Source organism: Hyla sarda, chromosome 4 (genome assembly GCF_029499605.1).
Source record: "Hyla sarda isolate aHylSar1 chromosome 4, aHylSar1.hap1, whole genome shotgun sequence".
Lineage (NCBI taxonomy): Eukaryota > Metazoa > Chordata > Amphibia > Anura > Hylidae > Hyla > Hyla sarda.
Window position 1 is genome coordinate 314,427,365 of NC_079192.1, and position 19,527 is coordinate 314,446,891.

At 41.7% G+C, this 19,527-nt stretch overlaps 1 protein-coding gene across 2 annotated transcripts in view; it reads right to left on the reverse strand.

The window, feature by feature from the left end:
• Positions 1-399: 399 nt before the first annotated feature.
• STK32A (serine/threonine kinase 32A) overlaps positions 400-19,527 on the reverse strand; it is a 240,116-nt gene continuing 220,988 nt past the window's right edge. For both annotated transcript variants that reach the window (XM_056574872.1, XM_056574873.1), the window contains 3 exons: positions 18,353-18,481; positions 6,517-6,581; positions 400-1,120 (listed from right to left, as the gene is read on the reverse strand). In XM_056574872.1, coding sequence (XP_056430847.1) covers positions 1,036-1,120; positions 6,517-6,581; positions 18,353-18,481 — 279 coding nt within the window. In that variant the 3' untranslated portion in view covers positions 400-1,035. The remainder of the gene's footprint in view (positions 1,121-6,516; positions 6,582-18,352; positions 18,482-19,527) is intronic.

Here is a 19,527-nt window from a genome sequence, read left to right on the forward strand (position 1 = left end):
TTAATAGAAGTAATTTGCAAATCTGTTTAAAGGGGTACTCCGCTGAAAAGCATTTTTTTTAATCAACTGGTGCCAGAAAGAGAGATTTGTAAATTATTTTTATTAAATAATCTTAATCCTTCCAGTATTTATCAGCTGCTGTATGCTCCACAGGAAGTTCTTTTCAAATTTATTTTCTGTCTGACCACAGTGCTCTCTGCTGACAGCTCTGTGCATGACAGGAACTGTCAAGAGCAGGAGAAAATCCCATTAGCAAACCTATTCTGCGCTGGTCAGTTCCTGACATGGACAGAGGTGTCAGCAGAGAGCACTGTGGTCAGACAGAAAAGTAACTTCCTCTGGAGCATACAGCAGCTGATAAGTACTTGAAGGATTAAGATTTTTAAATAGAAGTAATTTACAAATCTGTTTAAGTCTGGCACCAGTTGATATAAAAAAAATATTCCCACCATAGCACCCCTTTAACTTTCTGGAGCCAGTTGATATGAATTTTTTTTTTTTTTCATGAAATACCCCTTTAATGATCAGACATAAAAAAGAATATGCATTTTACATTGGGACTGAGCCTAGGTCTAAGTATATTTTCAATGCACTGCATATTCTCATTGAAAACTCATTGACATTTCAACAAAAACATATTAGTGTCCAGTATAGTTTCTATGTCTCCATAAAACTTTACAAAAGCGTAAACCAAGTTTATATGCTACTTATTTTTTTTTTAAATAAAAATAGCCTAGAAAATATTCCTAGCACATAAAAAATTCTTAAAATATTTTTTTTTGTGCAAAATGCAAAAGAATCCTGCCTTAAAGCAATGCAGTTACTTGCAATGTAAATAAATTAAGTTTAGCTTCAATGCTATAGGTTCAGTGAGCAGATTGTCACCTAAATATACAGCCTGCAAGAAATAGAGATCGCAGTTACTGTGACCCTTCGAAGTCTCACGTAACCTTCTCTTCAGAACAGGCTACTTCTTTATTCATTAGATAAAGCATAATTCATGATGGGATTACTATTGTAGAAGAAGTTCACAGACTATAGATTGTTATTCTTTCCATCTTCGTCTTTGGTTTGGGCCTCAGACATGTTTTCTTGGGTTTCACTGAGGTCTTGTTTACTTCTGGAAATAAATACATAGAAAAATGAAATAAACATATGGCTATCCGTCAATGCCCTAAAATAATCTCATAGACATCTAGCAAAGAGACATGGTTCATTCACCTCCTTCCAGGATCTAATGGAATGTTGGATGGGATGGGTCTTAAATAGAGTTTGTCAGAAGATTAATGCTCCCTGAATCACAAACAGCCTGAAATCCCAACAAGCTCTTATCACTAGCATCTATGTTTTACTCATAAACACTTTGTTTCAGAGAAAACATTTAAAACGGAGCTGTGGCACTCAAGAAGTGTCTGGGAGGCGGTCTCCTTGACTTGTCTCCACCTGGCTTGGCTTCATTGATAGGTCTCTCTACTTGTGTATAGGGAAATACCCTATAGAAGTAGGACTTGCTTGGCCTCACTACAGTCAGAGATAAAAGGAGGTAGGTGGTTGGTGATGCAGAAAACTGTGGCTCAAAAAGAAACAAAGAGGCCTAAATCCCACAATACATTGGTGGATGAGGAGGAGCAGCAGTGGAGTCACGAGTACTTTATAGAGAGATAATTTATTCTTTAACCCTTTCAAGATCAGGTTTACTCGAAAGGGTTTTTCCTGCTTGCCTTTTACAAGTTATTTTTCTACAGAGCCACATGGGCCATGTTTTTTTTTTTAGACCAACTGTATTTTCTAATGACACCTTTCATTTTATCATAAAATGTATGGCACAACTTTTATTTGTGGGGTGAAATTAGAAATTTTAGGGGAATTCCTTTTTAAAACACTGATATATTGGCCCTAATTTACTAAGAGTGGAGTGTAGTTTTCTCTGTGGGTTTTAATTCCCTACAATGTTTTTTTTCCCACGATATTTACTAAGGTTTCCCTATATTTTGCTTTTTTTTTTTTTTGTATTTTTTTTACACTTGCTCTGATCTGTCTGGTTTTCCTCAGCTGAAATCCACCAAATTTTCTGTGGAAACCTTAGTAAATATGTTGGGTTTTTGAGAAAATGTCAGAAGCACGCCCCCTTTTATGTGACCACGCCCCCTTTTCAATGAGACAGAATCTGTCGCAATGTGCCAGAATCTGGCACACAACCCGACAAAACATGTAAGGTTTACAATAGTAAATCAGGGCCATTATCTGTATTTTGAGGGTCAGTGCAATTTTAAAATATTTTAGAATATTTAGAATTTTTTTTCTTAAAAAAATAAAGTTGCTCTATTCTGACCCCTATAACTTACTTTTTTTTTTTTTTTTTATAAGGCTGTATATGGCAAAAAAATTTGCATCACGATCTGTTGGTTTAAATAGAACTTTTGATTGCTTATTATATATATTTTTGGGCTTTTTATATTTTTTTATTTACGATGTTCACTGTGAGGGGTTAATAACGTTATATTTAACCCCTTAACAACCATGGACGTATATTTACATCTGTAGCCGGCTTTCGATATGTGAAGCGTGCTTAGAAGCAGAGCGCGCTTCGTATTTGTGGGGTCCCGGTTGCTATCAGCAACTGGGACCCACGGCTAATACCAGACATCGCCAATCGGGCTGATGTCCGGTATTAACCCTTTAGACGCCACGATCAAAGTTGATTGCGGCGTCTAAAATGGCAGAATACACTGCCGTTTAGCTCAGCGGAGCTGTTCGGGACCGCTGTGGTGAAATCGCTGAGAAGACAGTGGGAAGTGTCTTACCTTCTTCCCGACTGTCCGATCGGCGTTTGAATGCTCCAAGCCTGAAATCCAGGCTTGAGCAATCAAGCGCAGAAAACACTGATCAATGCATTCCTATGGCAATGCATTGAACAGTGTCTGCAATCAGTGTATACAGTAATATAGCCACTAGAGGGGGCTATAACACTGCATAAAAAAAGTTAAAAAAAAAGTTAATAAATGTAATTTAACCCCTTCGCTAATAAAAATCTGAATCACCCCCTTATACCCATTTAAAAAAAAAAAAAGTGTGTGAATAAAAATAAAAACAAACATATGTGGTATCGCCGCGTGCATAAATGACCAAAATATAAAAATATATAATTAATTAAACCGCACGATCAATGTCGTATGCGCAAAAAAATTCCATAGCGCATTTTTGGTCACTTTTGATATCTTTAAAAAAATTTATAAAAAGCGATCAAAAAGTCTGATCAATACAAAAATAGTACCGATAAAAACTTCAGATCACGGGGCGCAAAAAGTGAGCCCTCATTCATCCCCATATGCGGAAAAATTTTAAAGTTATAGGGGACAGAAGATGACAATTTTAAATGTACAAATTTTCCTGCATGTAGTTATGATTTTTTTCTGAAGTAATACAAAATCAAACCTATATAAGTAGGGTATCATTTTAACCGTATGGACCTACAGAATAATGATAAGGTGTCATTTTTACCGAAAAATGCACTGTGTAGAAACGGAAGTTACAAAATTGCATTATTCTTCAATTTTGTCGCACAATGATTTTTTTTTCCGTTTCGCCGTGAATTTTGGGGTAAAATGACTAATTTCACTGCAAAGTAGAATTGGTGGTGCAAAAAATAACCCATAATATGGATTTTTAGTTGCAAAATTGGAAGGGTTACGATTATTAACAGGTAAGGAGGAAAAAAATGCAAAAACTGAAAAACACTTGGTCCTTAAGGGGTTAAATAGTTCAGGCAATTCTGAACGAGGGATACCAGACATGTCCATTTTTAAAAAAAAAAATTTTTTATTGAAAAAGAAGGGTGAATAGGTTTTTTTTTAATTAGGGGAGGGTTTTCTTTTATATTTTTAAAAACATTTGTTATTTTTTTTGTACACTTTTTTCAATTTCTCCCAGGGGACCTTTCAATCATTAGGTTGCATATACTGACCCATGAAACAATATGGCACACTGTAAACGGACACACAAAACAACCCAATCTGCTGTTAAACAAGTATTTGCTCGTTGATCGACTGATCAGGGTGGTATGGGGTTCTTTGGCCAATAATCATTCCGTGTAACGGGTACCTAAACTTTCTAAGACTTCCTGTTCTATTTTCAGTATCTGGCTCTAATCCAGTTGTTACATTCCCTGTAAGACAGGGGTACACAAGACATAAGCATAAGTACATTATCAAGTAGATGCTGCACTAGCACATGAGGCTAATGATAATGTCTCAATATACAGTAAGACATAAGTAAAGAAAAGGAATTAAGAATCATGCATAATCTTCATCCATAATGGGAGTTAATTTAGGACAGTGGTCTACAGGACTGCATATATTAGGAGAATAGCTACATAAATAGAAGAGAAATATTGCATTTCATTCTAGCTAAGCCTAATAATATGTTAACAGTTCTGTATGTAGAGAAAACTTTTCAGCAGCATGTATTATCATCATTGGCAGGATTACAGTGAAAGGTGACACCAGTATATAGATTAAAAGGAATCAGGCCTCCTTTCCTTCCTGCATGTTGAACTTTGCTCAGGGCACAGACCATGCCCAAAACACTCTCCCATAGAAGATAATAGAGTCCCCTCCTGTCTATTGTTGCCTATGGCTATGGGTCCTGCAGTAAAGCACATCACCAAAATGGCTGCCCCCATGATAATGTACTAAAATGAAATAATAATAATCAGAGAAAATAACCAAATTAGAAAAAAATAATGTTTCAATATCTGGCTTTAAATCATGAAAATATAGGTGTTACACTGACTTCAAACATTGATGGTTTAACTGTAGGATAGGGCATTATTGTTACATTGGGAGAGGGGTGATCTGGCCTTATGAGCCTCTAGTCCAGTGTTGGCCAACCTATGGCACGCGTGCCAGAGGTGGCACGCCGAGCCCCCTCTGTGGGCACGTGGCCATAGTTTGCCAGGCGGGGCAAACCGGGACATCCCTGTGTCCTGAAAGATGTTTTAGGGACACAAGGATGTCCGGTTACCTTTCTGCGGCCCTGCATTAACTTTAAAAATGCAGGGGCCACCTGGAGGTAGCGCACGCAGGGACGTCACTGACGTCCCGTGCGTGTGCCCATAGGAACGGAGGAGCGGAGCATCGAGGTCATCTTCAGTGCTCCGACCACCGCTCCTCCAGTCCAGGGACCTACTGCTACAGTAGATTGTGACCCCTGACCGGAGGAGCAGTGGACGGAGCACTGTGAGGCAGAACATAGACATACAGCCTCCAGCCATACACTGTATATGGCTGAAGGATGTATGTCTGTGGGGGAACTATACTGCCAATCTCATGTAGGGGAACATACTACCAACCTAATGTGGGGGAACTGCGACCTAATGTGGGGGAACTATACTGCCTACCTAATATGGGGGAACTGCAACCTAATGTGGGGAACTATACTGCCTACCTAATATGGGGGAACTGCAACCTAATGTGGGGGAACTACAACCTAATGTGGGGGAAATATACTGCCAACCTAAAGTGGGGGAACTATACTGCCAACCTAATGTGGGGGAACTACAACATAATGTGCAGGAAATATACTACCAACCTAATGTGGGGGAACTATACTGCCAACCCAATGTGGGGGAACTACAACCTAATGTGGGGGAAATATACTGCCAACCTAATGTAGGGGAATTATACTTCCTACCTAATGTGGGGGAACTACAACCTAATGTGGGGGAACATGCTGCCTACCTAAGTTGTTTTTTCTTAACTTAAACCTCAGTATTTTGATTTAATTGCTGTGCTGGCATTTTGAGGGGAAAAAAGTTGGCGTGCTTTTCGGTTAAGGCACTCGGGCTCAAAAAGGTCTGCCATCACTGCTCTAGTCTCTGGGCACAATTAAAGGGGTTAACTAGGAATAGAAAAACACAGGTAATTTATTTCCCAAACTGCTCCCCATCTGTCTCCAGGTTGGGTGTAGTTCTGCAGCTCAGTTCCATTGAAGTGAATACACCCAACCTGGAGACAGACAGGAAAGAAAGTTTTGGAAAGAAATTACCTGTGTTTTTCTATTCCTGGATAACCCCTTTTAAGGGGTTTTCCCATGTGGGCTAGCTATCCTCTACCCCAGTACTGTATAGTGGATAAATTGCAGATAGGTGAGAGTCTGAGTGCTGAGACCCCGCCAGTCCACAGAGCGAAGTAAAAATTAAGCCCCCCATGTACAGTATATTTGTAGACAGGGCTGATATATTTAAGGGTACAGATTACATGATAAAGTATTATTTAGGAACAGTTAGCAGATGAGGCACTGCTTCTAAGTCTATTGTTTTGTAAAAGCTGATTTATAGCTATATGATCTTCAACATATTTTTGGTGAGGGGAAAATAGAAGTTGTGACACTTTTTAGATCATAGCTATGCCCCTGAACGTAGGTACAGTCCTACTATAAGTATAGACATTTAGTCTTATTATTTACAATGATGAATAGGCAGAGGAACTTTTTTACCGTTTATGTGTCTATACTTACTTTTCTCTGTTGAAAATAATGAAATCTCTCTCCACGGTATCCAAATGTTGTTGCAAATTGCCATTCTTCATTACATAATACAGTCCAGGCAGAAAAGAAAAAAAAACACTTAACAAGCTTTATTTTCATTTACATGCTTATAAATAGGAAAATACGGAAACTTTTTGGAAAGGCTGACCTCACAAACATTCATTTGCCATATTCCTGATATAATGAAGAAAACGGTCTACCATCCGCCCACTATCTGTTGCAAGACTACAACTCCCACAGCATGCCCTTACAGTGAGGACATGCTGGGGGCTGTAGTCTTGCAACAGCTAGCGGATGGATGGTGGATGTGCGGTGCGGGCGAGTGGGAGAAAAGCTGGGAGATGCGCGGATACACTGTGTCCCCTTCCCCATGAGAGAGGGTAGCGGGGATGGAGTGAGAGGAAGCGAGCTGTAAACCAGAAACCTGTGTCCCTGTACAGAGTGTTGCATTACGCTACAGAAACACAGTTTTTTCATCACATATCACTAGGGCATATAGTACATCAAATCTCATCCATAAGCCCTTATGTACCTCTATGGAGGCCAAAACAGTAAGAGTGTCTGTTTAGCCTGCTTATGTTTGTACTGTATACATCAATTTGTATTAAATAGCAGTCTGCTGCACTATTCCATAGAGATGTAAACAGCTGTATACCTCCCGAAATATACTTTTTTTGTTTGTTTTTGTTTTTGTACACATCTTGGAGGTATACATCAGAAAATCACATTGGGAATAAACCCTAAATAAACTTGTACAGCACAGTATAAAAAAATAACCAAGGGCAAATACAACAATTTAAATGGGTTCTTAAAGGGGTACTCCACTGCCCGAGCTTTCAGACCATTTAGTTCCCAAAGCTCGGTGCGTGGTCGTGATGTCACGACCACGCCACCTCAATGCAAGTCTATGGGAGGGGGCGTACGCCCCCTCCCATAGACTTGCATTGAGGGGGCGTGGCGGAACTAAATGGGCTTTTGGAACCAAATGTTTTGAACACTGGGGCAGTGGAGTACCTCTTTAAGGATTAAAAAAAGGTGTCACTCTTGCCTATGTGCAGTGCCCTGTTTCCCATCTAGAAGCTGCTGATGAATAAAAGTTGTACTGCAGCTATAGAATGTATCCTGTCAGTTAAATTCTTGCTTAGGTATCATGAAATAAACTTGTTTTGTATATTGTATTGCTTTTAAACACTGAAGTGATAAGTTTGGCAATGGTTAAACTTTCTCTGTACTGCCACCACTGGTAAATAATGTTAAAGTCTCTAAGAACTGGATTACATGATGTCTCCTCAGACAGGCTTGTGCCTAGAAGTCACAAGGATGTTCTGACGCAGTCCGCAAGTCCAACCCTCTCTTCTAAGAGAGCTGAAACCAGTTATTAGAGTGGAGTCTAAATCTAAGTGTTTCTTAAAGGGGTGCTCCAGCCCTAGACATCTTATCCCCTATCCAAAATGATAGGGGATAAGATGTCTGATCATGGGGTCCCACCCCTGGGGACGCCCGCAATCTCTCGTGCAGCACCCACTTATCATCCTCACGAATCGAAGATCGCTCCATGTCTGATGACTCGCGATACAGGGGCCGGAGTAACGTGATGTCATGGCTCCACCCCCTTGTTATGTCACAATACTCTGGCCCCTGTATCGTGAGTCATCAGACACTGAGCGATCTTCGCTCCGTGATGACAAGTGGGTGCTGCAGGAGAGATTGCGGGGGTCCCCCGCAGCGGGACCCCTGCCGCTAAGACATCTTATCCCCTATCTTTTGGATAGGAGATAAGATGTCTAGTGCCGGAGTACCCCTTTAACTCTGTTCTGGCTTAGTAGATCATATGTAGTTCTAGCCCTGGCTCTGCCAGATAATTCCTAATTCTGTTTAAGGTGCTGACCAAATTGAGTCAGCTCTAGGTTGGTCACAGTGAATCACAGCATTTAGGAGGTGTATTCCCCATGAACTGTCTACAGTGTGCACTTATGGGAAACCTGTTCTACATTCATCTTTCAACTCCAAACGGAAGTTTCTCAAGCCAGAAGAGATAGAAGCTGTACGAGTGCTCTTCTGCTACCGCTGGACTCTTTGCGGGCTTCTGGTCTATGCCAGTTTCATGGTTCTTGCAAGCCATGACCTTTTTTGCATTACTCAACTAATCATGAATAAAAGTCTACTAATTATATATAAGTGAGTAAAGCTGTGAATATCCCTCTCAGTCATCTGAAACTAGACTGTGCATATCCTAAAGCAACACAAAGTGTTCTCACTGTTATCAGAGGCTTATTACATGACTTCAGTTAAGAATGCTATTAACCCCTTAACGACGCAGGATGTAAATGTACGCCCTGGTGATGTGGTACCTAACGCACCAGGACGTACATTTACATCCTGAGCAAAACCGCGGGCATCGGAGCGATGCCGGCATCATGCACGGCAGGTACCAGCTGTGGATCACAGCCAGGGACCCGCCGGTAATGGCAGACACCCACGATCCCGCGGATGTCCGCCATTAACCCCTCAGATGCCGTGATCAATACCGATCACGGCATCTGCAGCATCACGGTCACTTAACAGGATGATCGGATCACCCACAGCGCTGCCGCGGCGATCCGATCATCCTGCACGGCAGACGGAGGTCCCCTCACCTGGCTCTGCTGCCTTTCGGGAGTCTTCTGCTCTGATCTGCCTTCCTGCAGACCAGAGCAGAAGATGACCAATAATGCTGATCAGTGCTGTGTCTTATACATAGCACTGAACAGCATTAGCAATCGAATGGTTGCTATAAATAGTCCCCTATGGGGACTATAAGAGTGTAAAAATAAAAGTAAAAAAAGTAAAAAAAAGAAAGTAAAAAAAATGCGAAAAACCCCCTCCCCCAATAAAAACGTAAATTGTCCCATTTTCCCTATTTTACCCCCAAAAAGTATAAGAAAATTATTTTATATACATATTTGGTATCGCCGCATGCGTAAATATCTGAAATATTAAAATAAAATGTAAATGATCCCGTACGGTGAACGGCGTGAACGTAAAAAAAAAGTCCAAAATAGCTGCTTTTTTATAACATTTTATTCCCAAAAAAATAAAAAATGTAATAAAAGTTTTGTATAAGCAAATATGGTATTAATTAAAAGTACAGATCACGGCGCAAAAAATTAGCCCTCATACCACCGCTTATACGGAAAAATGAAAAAGTTATAGGTTTTCAAAATAGGGGGATTTTAAACGTACTAATTTGGTTAAAAAGTTTGCGATTTAAAAAGCGCAACAGTAATAGAAAAGTGTAAATAATAGAAAAGAATAAAGAACACATGTCATTTTTACCATAAATTGTACGGCGTGAAAACAAAACCTTCCAAAATTTCCAAAATTGCAGTTTTCCCCACACAAATAGTATTTTTTTGGTTGCGCCATACATTTTAGGGTAAAGTGAGTGATGGCATTACAACGGACAACTGGTCGTGCAAAAAACAAGCCCTCATACTAGTCTGTGGATGAAAATATAAAAGAGTTATGATTTTTTGAAGGGGAGGAGGAAAAAACGATAACGTAAAAAATAAATTGTCTTAGTCCTTAAGGTCCAAATGGGCTGAGTCCTTAAGGGGTTAAAGGGGTTTGTGCCCACATCTCATACACCGAAGCCAAAGACTAAATAAACGTCTCACAGTCTGTCAGAGGCATTGATATTTTTCTTTGGTGTGCATAGAGGATTCTCAGACTCATAAACTCAGACTTTGCTTGCAGTGCTGTTCACTCACACTAAACCCAATACGCTGGGTTATAGTGTGGGTGAACAGGAGCCCAACCAGGGGCCACTTATGTGTCCAGTATATCCTCCAGAAGCCCCACTGTTGAATTCAGTGAATTGCGCCCAGTGGGCGGGGCTTCGCATGCTCAATTTACAGATTCATTGTCTGTGATTCCACATCCTAGTGAAGTGGAATCATGAAGCTCTTCTGGGTGGACATATCACAGGACCATAAAATCAATGGTGACTTGCTTAGAAAATTGTATCAGATATTTTCAATTAAATAAATCTTAAAGGGGTACTCCCGTGGAAAACTTTTTTTTTTTTTTTTTTAAATCAACTGGTGCCAGAAAGTTAAATAGATTTCCAAATTACTTTTATTAAAAATCTTAATCCTTTCAGTACTTTTTTGGGGCTACAGAGGAAATGCTTTTCTTTTTGGATTTCTCTGAGGTCACAATCACAGTGCTCTCTGCTGACCTCTGCTGTCCATTTTTGGAACTGTCTAGAGCAGGAGGAAAATCCCCATAGCAAACATATGCCGCTCTGGACAGTTCCTAAAATGGACAGCAGAGGTTAGCAGAGAGCACTGTGATCGTGACATCAGAGAAATCCAAAAAGAAAAGCATTTCCTCTGTAGTATATAGCCCATAAAATGTATTGGAAGGATTAAGATTTTTTTAATAGAAGTAATTTACAAATCTGTTTAACTTTCTGGCACCAGTTGATTTAAAAAAAATAAAAAATAAAATAAAGTTTTCCACGGGAGTACCCCTTTAAAGCAGTGGTCAGGTTTTCTGTAGCATTCTAAAGTCTCTTTCATCTGGCAGTCCCTGTTGCTTTATGCTCCGATTGCACCAATGAGATCTTCCAGCATATATCTATAGCATGTCAGCAGATCACATTTGGCTTTATTACCTATGTAAGCTTGACAAAACTTAAAATCGCACATAAGACTTTTGAAAAAGCATAGATGTTGAGCTAAGAAACGTAACCTCACCAGCCAGAAAGCACATCATTCCCATTAATAAAACTGAAATTATAATGTAAGATTTCGTGGAGGAAAGCCACTTTCAATTAGTTCTAGAATAGGAAAGTGGAATCCATGAATTCTTACTGAATATTTACAAAGTAATGAATGTTTTGCTTATTGAACAGAATTAAAAAGCACTTAAGTTAAGTGCCTTCCATGTCTATCTTCAGGATTTTAAGTGTTCCCAATGCAATTTGCTAATATCATCAATTTATCAATGTCTCCAATCTCCATACTGGAAGCTGCCTTCTAATTTTACTGCAAACTGCTACAGACTTCTGTAAAAAGGCATGCAGATAACAAGTAGTGTTGAGCAGCATAGGCCATATTCGAATTCACGATATTTCGCAAATATATGGACGAATATTTGTCATATATTCGCAAAATTTGCATATTCGTAACATTCATGTTTAATTTTCGCATATGCGAAAATTCGCGTATGCGAAAACTTTACATATGCGAAAATTAGCATATACAAAAATTAGTAGGGATGCACCGATATATCAGCAGCCGACACATATCGGCCGAAAATAGCTGTTTCGGGGAAATGCCGAAACAACAAAAAATGTGCCAATAATGACCCACCTCCCCTGCCCGCCCACAGCACAAGTTGCAAACACTGCCAGTGGCAGAGGCACTCGTGGGGGGGTGCAGGGGGGGGCCGGGCGCAAAATCTGGGGGGGGGCGCGCTCTCCGGGATAGGAATACTTCTTTTTATGTGCCTGGGCCGGCTCCCGTGTGTGGCTGCAGGCATGGGGCCGGCCAGCGCATATAAAACCTAATACTGTATACTAAAAACCAGGGGGCCTCCAGCTGTTGTGAAACTACAACTCCCAGCATGCCCGGACAGACTTTACCGGTCCGGGCATGCTGGGAGTTGTAGTTTCACAACAGCTGGAGGCCCCCTGGTTTTTAGTATACAGTATTAGGTTTTATATGCGCTGGCCGGCCCCATGCCTGCAGCCACACACGGGAGCCGGCCCGGGCACATAAAAAGAAGTATTCCTATCCCGGACATCCCTGTGTCCCGAAAAATCTTTTCGGGACATAAGGATGTCCGCCGGTCACTCACCATTCCCCGGCGTTCTCCTGCGATCCTCCTTCGGTCCCTCGCTTCTCCGCCTCTATGGTCGTACACACGGGACGTCACTGACGTCCCGTGCGTACAACCATAGAGACGCAGGAGGACCGCAGGATCGTCGCAGGAGAACGCGCGCTGGTCAGGGCCTGGTAAGTGACCGCGTCATCTTGTTCAGTGTTTCGGTCACCGCTCCTCCGGTCCCGGCACCTACTGCTATGGTCCATAGGCCATAGCAGTAGATGTGACCCCGGGCCGGAGGAGCGGTGACCGGATCACTGTGGGGGCAGCAGTACAGACATATAGCCTCCAGCCATACACTGTATATGGCTGGAAGCTGTATGTCTGTGGGGTGGAGGGAAGCTGCCTACTATTGTGGGGGAACTGCTGACCTAATGTGGGGGGGAGCTGCCTACAAATGTGGGGGGGAGCTGCCTACAAATGTGGGGGGAGCTGCCTAATATTGTGGGGGGGAGCTGCCTAATATTGTGGGGGGGGGAGCTGCCTAATATTGTGGGGGGGAGCTGCCTAATATTGTGGGGGGGAGCTGCCTAATATTGTGGGGGGGAGCTGCCTAATATTGTTGGGGGGCAGCTGCCTACAAATGTGGGGGGGAGCTGCCTAATATTGTAGGGGGAGCTGCCTAATATTGTGGGGGGGAGCTGCCTAATATTGTTGGGGGGAGCTGCCTAATATTGTTGGGGGGAGCTGCCTAATATTGTTGGGGGGAGCTGCCTAATATTGTGGGGGGGGAGCTGCCTACAAATGTGGGGGGAGCTGCCTAATATTGTTGGGGGGAGCTGCCTACAAATGTGGGGGGAGCTGCCTAATATTGTGGGGGAGCTGCCTAATATTGTGGGGGGGAACTGCCTAATATTGTTGGGGGGAGCTGCCTAATATTGTTGGGGGGAGCTGCCTAATATTGTTGGGGGGAGCTGCCTAATATTGTTGGGGGGAGCTGCCTAATATTGTTGGGGGGAGCTGCCTAATATTGTTGGGGGGAGCTGCCTAATATTGTTGGGGGGAGCTGCCTAATATTGTTGGGGGGAGCTGCCTAATATTGTTGGGGGGGAGCTGCCTAATATTGTGGGGGGGGGGAGCTGCCTACAAATGTGAGGGGAGCTGCCTAATATTGTTGTGGGGAGCTGCCTAATATTGTGGGGGAGCTAACTAATATTGTGGGGGAACTGCCTACTATTGTGGGGGAACTGCTGACCTAATGTGGGGGGGGAGCTGCCTACAAATGTGGGGGGAGCTGCCTAATATTGTGGGGGAACTGCCTACTATTGTGGGGCAAATGCTGACCTAATGTGGGGGAGCTGCCTACTATTGTGGGGGAACTGCTACTATTGTGGGGGAGCTGCCTACTATTGTTGGGGAACTGCCTATTAATGTGGGGGAGCTGCCTATTAATGTGGGGGAGCTGCCTACTATTGTGGGGGAGCTGCCTACTATTGTTGGGGAGCTGCCTACTATTGTGGGGGAGCTGCCTACTATTGTTGGGGAGCTGCATATTAATGTGGGGGAGCTGCCTACTATTGTGGGGGAGCTGCCTACTATTGTGGGGGAGCTGCCTATTAATGTGGGGGAACTCCCGACCTAATGTGGGGGAGCTGGCAATCTAATGTGGGGGAATCTAATGAGCGGAGCGCTGCATTTTACCAGAAGACGGGGAGAAGTCATTTTCGGTATCGGTTTTGGCCGGACATTTTTTTTATTTCGGTTTCGTTTCGGTTCTGAAATTTCCATTTCGGTGCACCTCTAAAAATTAGCATATGCGAGCATTCACATATGCGAAAATTGGCATATGCACATTTTCGCATATGCCAAAATTCGTACGCCAGTCTCACACAGTAGTATTAGAGCCTTCTTTACACCACACAAGCTGGAAGCAGAGAGGGATGATCACTGTGATGTGTACTGTGAAAAAAAAAAAAACAATATTCATAATTACGAATATATAGTGCTATATTCGCGAATATTCGCAAATTCGCGAATATGCGATATTCATGAATAAAATTTGCATTGTGAATATTCGCGAGCAACACTAATAACAAGTAAGGCTATCTGTAATATGAAGGGTTGGTGCAGTCACTGCAATGACAACACTGCTTGTAAGGGTAAACGCAAGCACTGTCATGTATGTACAAATGTGTTCTAGAAAACTGGATTTAACAACAGGCTGCTCATGCCACCTTTATTGTGACAGCCGTCAATACACCATGACAACTATATCTATTCCTACTGACACAATATAACCTGTCATGTACTGTGTTGCAACGTAAGACAAGGGGAACTTGAAACTTCTGCATCTGCTCTCCAATATAACCTGAATTGCTTCTACTGGTGAAGACTAGTGTTGCTCGCGAATATTCGCAATGCGAATTTTATTCGCGAATATCGCATATTCGCGAATTCGCAAATATTCGCGAATATAGCACTATATATTCGTAATTACGAATATATTTTTTTTTTTCACAGTACACATCACAGTGATCATCCCTCTCTGCTTCCAGCTTGTGTGGTGTAAAGAAGGCTCTAATACTACTGTGTGAGACTGGTGTGCGAATTTTCGCATATGCGAAAATGTGCATGTGCTAATTTTCACATATGCGAATATTCCCTTATGCCAATTTTGTATATGCAAATTTTTGTATATGTTAATTTTTTCGCATTCGCGAATTTTCACATATGCGAAAATAAAACGAGAATATTACCAATATGTGAATATTCGCGAATATATGATGAATATTCGTCCATATATTCGCGAATATTCGCGAATTCGAATATGGCCTATGCCGCTCAACACTAGTGAAGACAAAAGATCAGATAATACCAAGATATTAGGGAATAGTTAAAGGGGTACTCCGGTGGAAACCTTTTTAAATGAACTGGTGCCAGAAAGTTAAACAGATTTGTAAATTACTTCTATTAAAAAATCTTAATCCTTTTAGTACTTTTTAGCAGCTGTATACTACAGAGGAAATTCTTTTCTTTTTGAATTTCTCTTTTGTGTTGTCCACAGTGCTCTCTGCTGACACCTCTGTCAGTGTCAGGAACTGTCCAGAGCAGCATAGGTTTGCTATGGGGATTTTCTCCTGCTCTGGACAGTTCCTGATATGGGCATCAGGTGTCAGCAGAGAGCACTGTAGACAACACAAAAAAAGAAATTCTAAAAATAAAGATTTTCCTCTGTAGCAATCAGCTGCTAAAAAGTACTAAAAGGATTAAGATTTTTTAATAAAAGTAATTTACAAATCTGTTTAACTTTCTGGAACCAGTTCATTAACCCCTTAATGACCAAGCCCATTTTCACCTTAAGGACCAGGCCAATTTTATTTTTGCGTATTCGTTTTTTCCTCCTCGCCTTCTAAAATCCATAACTCTTATTTTTCCATCTACAGACCCATATAAGGGCTTGTTTTTTGTGTGACCAATTGTACTATGTAATGAAACCTCTCATTTTACCATAAAATGTATGACAAACCCCCCCAAAACATTTTTAGGGAGGAAATATAAATGAACACCAAAATTTTGCACATTTTGGAGGGTTTTGTTTTCACACTGTACACTTTACCGTAAAAATGACATGTGTTATTTATTCTGTGGGTTAATACGATTAAAATGATACCCATGGCTAGATACTTAAAATAAAAAAAATCTAAAACTTTTTGTACAAAATCAGTCATCTAAAATCGCCCTATTTTGACCACCTATAACTTTTTCATTTTTCTGTATATAGGGCGGTATGAGGGCTCATTTTTACTTTTTTTAGATACCACATTTGCATATATAAAACTTTTAGATAATTTTTTATTAATTTGTTTTTGAATAAAATGTGACAAAAAAGCAGCATTTTTGGACTTTTTTAATTTTTTACGTTTACGACATTCACCATACGGGATCATTAACACTATATTTTGATAGTTCGGACATTTACACACGCGGAAATACCAAATATGTTTATTTAAAAAAAAATTACGCTTTTTGGGGGTAAAATGGGAAAAACGGACAATTTTCATTTTTATTTTACTTTTTATTTTTATATTTTTCAACTTTTTGTTTACACTTTTTATGTCCCCATAGGGGACTATCTATAGCAATCCTTTGATTGCTAATACTGAGCAGTGCTATGCATAGGACAAAGCACTGCTCAGTATTATCGGTGATCTTCTGCTCTGGTCTGCTCGATCGCAGACCAGAGCAGAAGCCCCCGGGAGACGGCCGGAGCTAGGTAAGGGGACCTCCTGCTGTCATGCTGGATGATCGGATCCCCGCGGCAGCGCTGCAGGTGATCCGATCATCCAATCAAAGTGCCGCAATGCCGCAGATGTAGTGATTTGTATTGATCATGGCATTGGAGGGGTTAATGGCGGACATCCGCGGGATCGCGGATGTCGGCCATTACCGGCGGGTCCCCGGCTGCTGCTAGCAGTTGGAACCTGCCGTGTATGACGCGAGCACCCTTCCGATGCTCGCGGTCATACACAGGACGTAAATGTATGTCCTGGTGCGGGAAGTCCCGCCAAACCAGGACGTACATTTACGTCCGTGGTCGTTAAGGGGTTAAAAAAAAAAAAGTTTTCCACCGGAGTACCCATCAGCAGCAATATACAACTTATCAACTTTCCACAGGATAGGGACCCCCTCGTGATCTCCTGCACAGGATGCGTGCTGTGCAGGATGCGTGCTGGCTGCAGCATGACATCATGGCCTACATGCCTCCTCCATGTAGTTCTATGGGAGAGGCAGGGATGCAGCATTTGTGCCTCTCCCATAGAACTGCAGGGGGAGGGGGCGTACCGTCGACCTCAGAGAGGATCACGCTACGCGCATTAGCCGCTCACGTAGAGTGGCAATGCGGGCAACGTTTCGGTGATCGTGGGGGGTCCCAGCGGTCGGGCCCACCGCGATCAGACACTTATCCCTTATCCTGTGGATAGGAGATAAGTTGTCTTTTACTGCAGATGTCCTTTAAAGGAGTATTCTGGCTTTATACATCTCATCCCCCATCCAAAGGATAGAGGATAAGATATATGATCGCAGGGTTCCCGCCGTTGTGGACCCCCGCGATCTCGGTGCAGCCCCCTACACTCTGTGCCGGACACTGCATCCGAAACGGGGACGTCACATGAATGGAGGGACGTGGCGTTACGTCGCTAGGAGGATTGGCCGTGAAGTCACATCCCTGGCTCGGACGCAGTGCCTAGCACAGAATGCCAGGGGCTGCACTGAGATTGCAGATAATGGGGGAGATTTATCAAAACCTGTGCAGAGGCAAAGTTGCCCAGTTGCCCATAGCAACCAGTCAGCTTTCTTCTTACCGTCTTAACAAGGCATCTGAGAAATGAAAGAAGCAGCACCTTTGCCTCTGCACAGGTTTTGATAAATCTCCCTAAATATGTATAAAGCTGGAATACCCTTTTAATAAATAAAATACATTATTCTGTACTATGGTTTCATAGGTGATTTCACGTTCTCACACAGACATTTGCCCTGATTTTATAAGATTGTAGTGTAGTTTTCTTTGCAGATTTTTTTTCCTCACAGATATTTTTCCACGGTATTTACTAATGTTTCCTTACATTTAGATTTTTTTTTTTACACATGCTCTGATCTGTCGGGTTTTCCTCAGCTTAAATCCACTACATTTTCTGTCAAAACCTTAGTAAATTTGTTGTTTTTTTGTGAAAATTTCAGGATACACCCCTTTTTGGTGGACACACCCCTTTCCCTCACAGCTACGCCCCTTTTTCAGGTTTTTGCCAGTAAAATGGAGAGTTGGTCTGTTTTTTGTATTTTTTTCAATTCTGACACAAATTCTGGTGCAGACAGAATTTATGGCGCAATGCACTAGAATCTGGCGCACAACCTGACAAAGCAGGTTGGGTTTACAATAGTAAATCAGGGCCATTGTTCTTACGTCATCTGCCAGTCTATCATTTTTATCTCTTACCATTGCTGCACGACTTTTGCCATTGTCCTTTATTCTTTTGGCTAGCCTCTTCTTTTTCTTGTGCAAAGGTTTAGATTCTAGTATCATTTCTTCCAGTTCAAATGTTGGATCACAGTTTAATCGTCCTTTCTATTTTTACAATAAATGAATAACAGTAAACCATTGGAAATAAGATTCTGGATTCTAATGATTGATGTCGGTACCAGAAGTAACTACCCTGGCACATACAACTAATATGTCATAACAAATAGAAATGGAAAAAATCTCCTTACGACACTTCAAGGCTAGTGTTTTTCTGACATTTTTTGTAAAACTACCACTGCAGTTTTTGAGTGAAAGCCAGAAGGAATAGGAAATATAAAGGATGGACTTACACTTCTTCCTCATGGGTCCACTTCTGACTCTGGCTCATAAAATGCAGTGGCAGTTTTCAAAAAAACTGCAGGAAAAAGGCTAAGGCTGTATTCACACATAGTATTTTGTTCTGTATTTTGGATCTAGTTTTTAGCCACACCCAAGAGTGGAACCGCAACAGAGCAGATTTTGCTTGTCTTGTACCAAATATGAACCTAAATACTACATGTGAATCCAGCCTTGATGACTTATATCAAGTATACATTTACAGTGTCACCAGTCATTACACCAGTACATTCTACGGCAGGTATAATTTACTTGGCATAGATGCCAACACAGTGGCTCAATAGTTAGCACTAAGACCCACAGTTTGAATCAAGGACAACACCTGCATAGAGTTTGTATGCCCTCCCTGGGTTTTTGTGTGTCCTCTGGTTTCTCTCCAACACTTAAAAACATACTAGTAAGATAACTGGCTTCTCATGGTATTGTCTCTAGTGCGTGCATCTAAGTGAAATTAGATTATGAGACCCAGTGGGGACATGGACTTAAAAGGGGGGGGAACTGGTTCCAAAAAGTTAAACAGATTTGTACATTACCGATGCTTGCAACAAGAAACAGCGTTCGGCACAGCCAGCCATACAGCCAAAAACCGCTCCTTAGCAGAAACAGGTGTGTACAAGTGCCACCTCCGGTGGGGTGCTCAGCCTTGACAGGATCATAAATCAGACATGTAGAGAATGTGAAATGAGCGGCACTCACCACGTCCAGGTAGCGACAAACTTCTTTATTTCTTAAAGTGCAGTTAGGACATACAGGTG